The sequence below is a fragment of the Octopus bimaculoides genome, chromosome 4 (genome assembly GCF_001194135.2).
Source record: "Octopus bimaculoides isolate UCB-OBI-ISO-001 chromosome 4, ASM119413v2, whole genome shotgun sequence".
Taxonomy (NCBI): Eukaryota; Metazoa; Mollusca; class Cephalopoda; order Octopoda; family Octopodidae; genus Octopus; species Octopus bimaculoides.
This window is the reverse complement of record NC_068984.1, coordinates 12,306,332-12,317,202: the sequence shown is the minus strand read 5'-3', so window position 1 is coordinate 12,317,202 and position 10,871 is coordinate 12,306,332. Positions and strand designations below refer to the sequence as shown.

The following is a 10,871-nucleotide window of genomic DNA, read 5'->3' as shown; positions in this document are numbered from 1 at the left end:
GAGCGTAACCGTTGCCAGTACCACCTGACTGGCCTTGTAGGGTTTTCGAGCGAGATCGTTGCCAGTACCCCTGGACTGGCTCTTGTGCGGGTGGCACATAAAAGACACCATTTCGAGCGTGGCCGTTTTCGTGCGGGTGACACTTAAAAGCACCCACTACACTCTCTGAGTGGTTGGCGTTAGGAAGGGCATCCAGCTGTAGAAACTCTGCCAAATTAGATTGGAGCCTGGTGTAGCCATCCGGTTGCACCAGTCCTCAGTCAAATCGTCCAACCCATGCTAGCATGGAAAGCGGACGTTAAACGATGATGATGATTATTATTATTATGAGAAATAACAGAGAAGAAAAAAATATTTAAAGATTTACCCAGCAGCTTCTTGAGGGCACCAGAGTTGGAACTCCCCATACTGAACCGACCACTGTTAAGAATATTGACTGCAATCTAAAAACCAAAATAGTTCTTAGTAATAGAGAGGAAAATAGTGGTATTAAATTAAGCTAATACTCAAATACCAAGAGTTAGTTTTACTTCTCTGCCCTGAAAATTAATGGAAACATATGCATTTTTAAATACATAGTCTACAGTAAGTCATTAATACAAAATGAATATATAAAAACAGATATCTTAAATTTTTCACATATATATATATATATATATATATGTATGTATGTATATCATTAGCATCATCATTTAGCATCCATATATATTCCAGGTTAAGCAAAAGTTTTTTGGTATTTCTAGTGTTAATAGTTCAAATTATATACAAGAAGTGCTTATTCATCAAAATATATGCCCTCTTATTCTATTGTTGTGTTAGAAGCTCAATTCCAAGCTCATATTATCATAGAAGAGGTTTGCACTGTTAGACATATTAAACTACTACTTTTATGTTTTATTTGCTGCTGCTGCAACATTTCTGCAGAACTAGAAATTCTTCAGCTAACATGGAACTTACAAATGTCTACTTTTCTCACAACAGATACAATTATAAATAGGTGAAGCATGAATATTTAGCAATCAAACCCAGATCACTATATCTGATGCAGAAAAAAAAACAACTCAAGAAAACAATCACATTTTGTGAGAATACAACCAGCTTTATCAAAAAATCTGACCATTCAAGAATTTGTGTGGAACCATGTCTAACAACAATCATTATTATGATTGACCGTTGACTGAACACTATTCAATTTTTTTTCTCCGTGTTTTTCTCCTTGTCTCCGTATTCTTTCTGTTGAAGAGCGTAGCTCGAAACGTCAAAGACTTTCTGTATTCCCGAGCGTCATACTAATACAACCTTTTGTTATTTACACCACCTGTCCTCGTCTGTTGTTGTTTTTTCGTACATTCTCCCACATGTCTAACAACAATTTCATCTTTGGCACGTTTTTCTGAGCAAGACCAATGCATTTTAGCCACTATCAACAGATGGTGGTTAGCAGACACCAGACCAGATAGAGAAGACAGCAGCAGATAGTAGCACAACCAGCAGCAGACCAGAGTGCTGTCACAACACAAAACTATGGATGAACAGCAACCACAACACACAATGATCAGCTAACACCACCACAGTGACTACTATGATACCTAATCCAGAAACAATAAGCTTCAAACTATCTCGGTGTTTTGACATTCATAGTAACAACAACAACTTTTTTTTTTATGTTTACAATAAAAAAAATATATATTTTCAATAAAAAATTTTGGATCTTTTTTAAAACGGGGGCCACATTTTTCATTAATGAAACACTTTGAAACTTGGAACACTGGTAGAATGTGTCATATAAAACATCTTTTTCTCTTAGTCTTCTTTAAAAAAAAAGAAATCCCTAACTTATTCCATGTTAAAGTTGTCGTATTTCTGTAATTTCAACCAATCACTGACGTCCATTCAGCCGATATACATTAAGTGCCGACTACATAAACAAACGATTCTGAAACAATTCTATCGGTGATAGGGTTAGGGTTAGGGTTAGGGTTAAAGCAAATTTAAAATGAAAAAAGCAAATAAAACAAAGGTATGGAGATTAAATACGCTTTACACCGCTTAATCAGCCAAAGGAGTAAATATAAACAATTGAATACTTGTCAGTGATTGGTTGAAATTATCGAAATAAGACAATTTTTTACATGAAATAAATTCGAATACAAAAATATTTTTCTGTTCTATAACACAAAATAGATAAGTATACGAAGTTTGAAAGTCTTTCAGTACCAAAAACACTACATAAAACATTAATGAAAAATGTGGCCCCCGTTTTAAAAAAGATCCAAAATTTCAAACAGATTTCAGTGTTCATTATTGAATAACTGAATATACACAGAAGATGGGATTTGTGGTCAGATCAGTGCATCATGCATATTGCTCAAGAATAACAAAAACTGTATTTATATTTTAAAAGTACTGAATGGTAAAGATGACCAAGGCTATGGAATGTTGACCTTGTGACTGTTTCATTACTTTACTACTCAGAGTTTAAATCTTACATGAATCAAAAATGGAAAAGTACAACTAATATACTGTCAACCAGTTCTTCCATCAAAGATTAGCTTTGTACCTTATCTCATCATCATCATTTAATGTTCATTTTCCATGCTGGCATGGGTTGGACAGTTCAATAAGAGTTGAAAAACCAGAAAGCTACACTAGGCTCCAGTCGTCTGGTTTGGCATGGTTTCTACAGATGGATACCCTTCCTAATGCCAACCAGTTGCTGGAGTGTACTGGGTGCTTTCTATGTGGTGGCACCAGCAGGGTTGCCAAGTAGCTTGCAAAACAAAGAGCTCTCAGCTGAGAGAGGGATAGGAACAGAGGGAATTGGCTGTGAGCCAGGTAAGATAAAAAAAAAAATCATTATTTGGAAAGGCGCAGGAGTGGCTGTGTGGTAAGTAGCTTGCTTACCAACCACATGGTTCTGGGTTCAATCCCACTGCGTGGCACCTTGGGTAAGTGTCGTCTACTATAGCCTCGGGCTGACCAAAGCCTTGTGAGTGGATTTGGTAGATAGAAACTGAGAGAAGCCCGTCGTATATATGTATATGTATATATATGTGCGTGTGTTTGTCTCCCCACTATCACTTGACAACCGATGTTGGTGTGTTTACGTCCCCGTAACTTAGCGGTTCGGCAAAAGAGACCGATAGAATAAGTACTAGGCCTACAAAGAATAAGTCCTGGAGTCGATTTGCTCGACTAAAGGCGGTGCTCCAGCATGGCTGCAGTCAAATGACTGGAACAAGTAAAAGAATAAAGGATTATTTAAAAGATATAAGTTGCAAAAACTTATACCAAAAATACACACCTTAAATCCTTCACCTACTTGACCAATAACATTTTCTACAGGAACTGGAGTGTTTTCAAAATGGACTTCACAAGCTGGAAAAATTAAAATGGTTGTTTAAATTTGAATTAGAGTAACATTTTATATCAACCAACATCTGATAAATATATTCTAAATTAAATTAAGCTGAAAGATTTTTTTTTTAATATTTAAAACTGCAAATACTATTATAATATATGTAATATTTTCAATAATGTTCAGACATTTAAAACCTTACTCAAAGAAGTTTCCAAGACTCTGGCCTGGATTTTTTGTTTTAAATACACACAAATAATTTATACTTCATTATTAAACAGAGTAAGGTTTGCTATTTAACAGATGGCATAAATCAACTCCATATTAGTACAAGTGAAAAATTATTACAAAAAAAAATCTAAATTTAAAAGGGATTGATAAATGAGACCTCCCTGTCATCATTATCAACATTGTTTTACACCCATTTTTCCAAGTTTGTATGGAACAAAACAAAATTATTCCTTGAAAAGGCCAAATACATAAAATAGAAAATTATTATTTGTAAATCTCCAAATGAGAGACTTTCAGTAACAATACTCTAGTGTAAAGATTATTTGCCAAAATAACGTGGCAGTCTTGTCTAGGATGAATGTTACTGCTATTTAGCCCAGGAAACATTGTAAATAGCAGTAACATTCCTCCTAGCCAGGACTGCTACATTATATTGGCAAATAATCTTTATGCCAAATATATAGTCACATTCAATCTGATTGCATTAGCTATGTAGGTTTATATATCAATGTTAGATTAAAAGGTTAGTGGGGGAAAAAAATGAGTTATTTGCCAAAGCACAACAGAATTATAATCTTTTCATTTTACCGTGTTCACATCTCATTTAATGTATCATATTTTGTAATCAAATATAGGTCAATGATAACCACCCATGCTAAATTTTAAGTTTTCTTTTAAATTATAAAGGCCAAAACAAGGTATCACCCATAACATTTGTAGTGCATTACCATACTGATGATTTCTATGTGGATGATGTTCAGCTTGAACTTCTGAAGTGGGTAGGGGCTCCAGAGGGATGCAATTCTGAAGAGGAAGGATCGGGGGTAGTTAGTACAAGTTTTGAGCGAATGAGATGCTCAAATACCCCTTATCATTCAACAAGATAGTATGGTTCTAACTCTCAAGAAGAACAACCATACATTAGAATAACTTTACCTACATATCATCATCATGTCTACTTTCTATACTGGTAATGGGTTGAATGAGTAATCACAGTTCAAGTTAGTTCTTATCTGAAGTTAATTGCCCTCCTAGACAAAGCAGAGGACCATAAAGCAATTGTACATTTGAATTTCAGCATGGCTTCTGCAGCTGGAAACCCCTCCTAATGCCAGTCACTTTACAGAGGATACAAGTACATTCTATCATGGCACCGAGAGTAGGGAGGTCATCATTTCACCTACTTAGAACCAGGAATAAGAAACGATTTACAAATACTCCCAGGAGCTAATCAGCATCTCACCAATCTTCACATTGCTCAGCTACTATCTATCCAGCCATCAATGTTCAAATGAGTCACAAAATACCAACCATTCCTATGCAATAAACATCAAATCTATCATTCAAAATATACAGAGGTGCAGAAGTGGCTATATGGTAAGTAGCATGCTTACCAACCACATGGTTCTGGGTTCAGTCCCATTGCATGGCACCCTGGGCAAGTGTCTTCTACTATAGCCTCGGGCCAACCAAAGTCTTGTGAGTGGATTTGGTAGACGGAAACCGAAAAAAGCCTGTCATATATACATATATATGTGTGTGTGTGTGTATATGTTTGGGTGTCTGTGTTTGTCCACCCATCATTGCTTGTCAACTGATGCTGGTGTGTTTACATCCCCATAACTTAGTGGTTTGGCAAAAGAGACTGATAGAATAAGTACCAGGCTTACAAAGAATAAGTCCTGGGGTCGATTTGCTCGACTAAAGGCGGTGCTCCAGCATGGCCACAGTGAAATTATTGAAACAAATAAAAGAATATTTGTATTACCAAGTGCAATAAATGGGTGCAGGTATAAAGATATTTTACCATTTATTTATATAGCAATAAGAAAATGGAGGGGAATAGGTGATATTCATCGACTTGCAAACAAATTAACAGGTAAATTGACACAATACAATGTCTGCAAGTTGATGAATACCACCTATTCCCCTCCATTTTCTTATTGCTATATATATATATATATACATACACACACACAAAAATTCACGTCCATGCACACTACTGTTCCATCAACTCTACCCACTTCTACAAAAAAGTAGCTTTGTACCTGGCCAAAGCAAATCTGTTTCAAGAGGAGAAGCAAAAGTTGCAATAAACTGAAGAAACTCATAAAAAAAAATGTTACATATATATATTCATAAACATGTACATTTTCCAGATAAATTAGGGGCGTGGTTACCAACGGTGAATGCTCCTAGACTTGATCTATGTTATGGTTACACTCCTGGTCATTGTTTATTTTGATCGCTCTTTATATAATTTCATTCTAGTATACAAGGCAGTGACTCGGCATAGCCGCAGTCCAATGAATGAAACCAGTAAAAAGAATAGAAGTATGTAATAAATATAATTACTGTATTTGCTATCATTGATCAAATAACAATGGAAATTGACAGACAGACAGATATATATATATACATATATATATATATATTAGTTATAAATTAAGGATATAATCATTAAACTGATTATATCAGTGGCTATCATCATCATCATCATCAAAAAAATGACTGTATCGATAAAATTAATTTTTAAGTATGTAATAATAAAATATAATTATAATTAAGGGCTCTGGAATGCCAGTACCTATACGCTAAAAGTAGATGTCAAATACCTACAATCCACTCAAAATCTGTTCTCTATTGGCTAGTAGATGGAATGTATGTGCGGGAAATGCATGTATATATTGGTATCTATAAATTGATTTATCAGTATGTATATGTATTTCTTGTTTATAGGTTTATCTGTGTATTTCACTGATGATTGCAAAGCAATTTCGATTGCAGAGTATGAAATCTTACAATATAGGATTATCCAAAATTTTGTAAATCTTCTGGCTCATTAGCTTGCATCCAACCTAGGGTTATAAATAGAGAACTAATTTAGAGTGGCTTGTAGGTATTTGACATCTACTTTTGGCATATAGGCACTGTCATTTCAGAGCCCTTAATTATATTTTATAATTATATACTTTAAAAAAAAAAAATATATATATATATATATATCTGTGGTGTTGTGGGAAGTTACTCTGAAATGTTTTCCCCCTTAAAACCCCACCCTTTCCACTAGACCAGTGTTTCCCAAGTCAGAATTATGGAAAAAAATTCTGGGATTCCACAAGATATGGTGCTTCTTAATCAAATTTTCTTTCTTTTTTTTTTTTGATTTTATAAAAAAAGAAAAATGGTATTCTGACTTCATATTGATAAATTTTTATCTAAATAAATTTTTGTTTCATTCAATGCTTTATTAAAATTAGGGTTGTAAGGGGTTATTCATAAACCATATATACGGGTCATGTAATTTTTGGAAAATTGTATAAGGATTTTCTTGTATCATGGGAGGGTCATTACGTCAATAGTAAACATGTGCACTGGTTATATTACACTTCTTTATTTTTCATTTCTTTTATTTGTCAACTGGTAATTAACCTCAAGTAGAGAGAGCATATCGCTGATGAGGTCAAGAATGGCAATGAAAGGACTTTGATAAACCTTTCTTATTGATTGACAGAACAATTAATCAAGCAATCATTTAATTAATTAGTTAAATGGTTAACCATCTGACAAATAAGTAGTGAAATAGAAGCAGTGCATGTGTTTATTATTGGCATAACGACCCTCCCAAGATATAACAAAGCATGTTTCAACAAAGAGTTCACATCAAGAATCTTGCAAACCAAATACAAAAAATGTCTAAGGATTCCAAGTTTGGGAACCACTGAGCTAGAGTAATAAGCATTTTATACAAGATAATCTTGTAGCTGCAGGCTGCCAGGAAAGAGGGGGGTAAAAAATTGAAAACAAAGTTTGCAAAGAAGAGTAAACCAACAAGGAAATTAATAAAATATGATGAGAGTTTTATGTAGGTGTTCATTAATAAAATATAATGGATTTTTAAGAGTGAAATTAGATTAACAATCAATTAACTGATAAGGTTCATTTAAGGTTAGTATTAGACATGTAAGTGTTTCTAAACGTAAAAACAATGTTGAGAACAAACTGGAAAAGTATGACATGAAAATAGTTTATGAAAGACCACCCAATGAAACATCACCACCTTCCCATGACTGACAGCCACTTGTTGAGATGTTATTCTAGATCAGCATTTCTCAACTGGGGTTCTCTGGAACCCTAGGGTTCCACAAAAGGTTCCTAGGGGTTCCGCGAGAAAAAGTGAGACAAGCTAATGCTAATTTCATGATCGTAATATCACTATACATGCACAACATAGTATTGGTTATTGTAATATAGACATCATCCTATTATCATGTTATCAAAAAAATATAACCATGTATATATATTCACCATGTGAAATACAATGAAAAATATGAGAAAGATATGGTATATAGTTTTTTTTGTGCAGGGATTCCTTGAGACATGTAATTTATTTTAAGGGTTACGCATAGGCGTAGGAGTGGCTGTGTGGTAAGTAGCTTGCTTACCAACCACATGGTCCCGGGTTCAGTCCCACTGCATGGCACCTTGGGCAAGTGTCTTCTACTATAGCCTCGGGCCGACCAATGCCTTGTGAGTGGATTTGGTAGACAGAAACTGAAAGAAGCCTGTCGTATATATGTATATATATATGTATGTTTGTATGTCTGTGTTTGTCCCCCCAACATCGCTTGACAACCGATGCTGGTGTGTTTATGTCCCTGTAACTTAGCGGTTCGGCAAAAGAGACTGAAAGAATAAGTACTAGGATTCCAAAGAATAAGTCCTGGGGTCGATTTGCTCAACTAAAGGCGGTGCTCCAGCATGGCCACAGTCAAAAGACTGAAACAAGTAAAAGAGTAAAGGGTAAAAAAGTTGAGAAACACTGTTCTAGATACTCCAACGGTCAGCAACTGCCATTGATCCCTTCTCTCCTGTCACATGCAGCAGAGTCACAGAAATGAAACCTACCCAATCATTGATGTTATCAGACCAGGATTTACTTTACATTTTCTTTACCTTCCTGTTCCCTGAAGAATGGGTTTGGAAAGGGACTCATACCACAATACATGCGTGTACCAAGTGAACTTTGGGTGTTTCACTGAAGCAAAGAGTGGTCTCTACATATCAACATATTTAGTCACTTGTCTGATGAAACCATTTGTTTTATGCTCTGTATACACGATGCCTAATAACCTTCTGAAGCACTTGTGCACAAATGCTAGATATTTTTCAAATCACTTATAAGTTACCAACTCTGACTTCGCAATTCAAAAAAATCAAAGTCACTAGAGACTTGTACAGTTTGAGCTTTGTGGGGGAAAAAACTGATGCAACTACTTTTTCATAAGACAAGTCTTATTTCTTTCTTCTTCATTGAGCTGCCAACTTGGCTCAAACTGAATCTACTTCTTTCAGTGTTTGCCCTTTCAGCACGATGTTGGTTACTGTACTCAGGTTGTGGTTACTGGTTAGAGCCTTGCTCTTTCTTGCACTATACTCAATTCTGTATACTCCTACCGACCATTCAAGAGTGGTGGTGAATTCCTGGAGTTCTGCTTTGCTGCCTCTCATTAAGTCAACAACATCAGAAAAATACACGTTTCAAAAGAACTTCCTTTAATGGAAATGTACGTTTGGAAGTAATGTAGCATCTTTGCATGATGTTTTCCAGAAAGACTAAAAAGTACAGGGCAGATGAAACAGCCTTGATGAACTCCAACTGTTGTCCTGAGAAAAACTCCAGGACTGTGCTGTTTGAACTGTCATAGAATGCCTAAACCACCTGGAAGAGGTGGTATTCAAAGTTGAAGTTCCTTATCATTTACCACAAACCATCATAATAATAATGGCATCAGCATTTGTGACAATGGAATATAAGTGCTATAAACCAAGGAACCAAGACAGAGAAAAGGAGGCGTAATAATATCAATAGCATAAAATTATATTCATTAGCCAAAACAACGAAAACATTACCATGAATAAGCAAAATTTCTGCAAGTATTATTAGACAAAAAGTTTCCCATGTTTAAGGAAACCTGCAAGTATTTAAAATATGAGTGTGGAACAAATAATTCAGATAATGCTGGATGTTCTATTGTAACTAGTTTAGTTCTACATTGGTTAAAGTTCAAATGCCATCAAAATCAACTCCAAATTTCAGTTCCTTGTAGATCAATAAAATATTAATTAATAGAAATCAACCACTTCTTGTAAAAAACTTGGCTTCATGTCTTGTCAAAAATATCCAAGAATAAACCTTAAAAATGGACGTGAATTTTTCAGTATTTCTCCAGTTACATCAATACCTGTTGTTTTATGCCTCGAATAAGTAATATTTTACTTAAGTGAAACATAGGTATATATGTTAGAAAGAGTTCAGTAAAAGAAGGTAAAATAATATTGAAATAAAAGAAACATTTAATAGACCAAAATATATATTAATTTTTAACATCACCTTTCATTGCCATAATCTGATGTGTCGCGTCTCTAAAGAGTCAATTTAGTTACTGAAGCAGTTGAGAAATATAAAACACATTGTAAGAAAATATTTATTCAACTATTTTCTTAAACAACTGATTGAAGGAAACTGAGGTGGACAGTACATATGAGTCGTCTAAGTTATTTTGTGTATTGGATGAGAGCTCAAGTTAAAAGCAGTGATAGACCTTTTAAAGGAAGTGGCTTATAACAACATTGAAAGAAAAAATATGAATCTATCTCTCTCTATGACACACACACACACTGATACATTCTTTAGAATATGACAACAGTATCATCTCTCTCTCTCTCCCAGTATGTATGAATGTGTGTACAGATAAATATGTAAATTTCTAAACATGATCATTAAAAATATTAGTTAAATTATAAAGCTAACAAGAAATTTCTTATTTTCAATAGTTGTATCATGTTAACTGATATTGAAATGATCCTTCGTGATCCTGTTGACAAACAAGCAAGCAAGCAAGCATATATATACAAATATGACAACAGTATTATCTGTCTGTCTGATGTATGCATGTGTGTGTGTGTGTGCATGCATACATACATACACACACAAAATAAATAAATAACTCAGACAGACAGATAATACTGCTGTCATATTCATATATCATCATCATCATCGTTTAACGTCCGCTTTCCATGCTAGCATGGGTTGGACGATTTGACTGAGGACTGGTGAAACCGGATGGCAACACCAGGCTCCAGTCTGATTTGGCAGAGTTTCTACAGCTGGATGCCCTTCCTAACGCCAACCACTCAGAGAGTGTAGCCGGTGCTTTTACGTGTCACCCGCACGAAAACGGCCACGCTCGAAATATATATATATATATATATATATATA

General features: G+C 34.8%; 1 protein-coding gene across 1 annotated transcript in view; it reads right to left on the bottom strand.

Annotated features, from left to right (window-relative positions):
* LOC106883527 (complex I assembly factor ACAD9, mitochondrial) overlaps positions 1 to 10,871 on the bottom strand; it is a 54,735-nt gene that overhangs the window by 17,595 nt on the left and 26,269 nt on the right. The window contains exons 8-9 of the mRNA XM_014934561.2: positions 3,305 to 3,378; positions 368 to 443 (exon numbers count right to left, since the gene is read on the bottom strand). Of these exons, the coding sequence (XP_014790047.1) occupies positions 368 to 443; positions 3,305 to 3,378 (150 nt within the window). The remainder of the gene's footprint in view (positions 1 to 367; positions 444 to 3,304; positions 3,379 to 10,871) is intronic.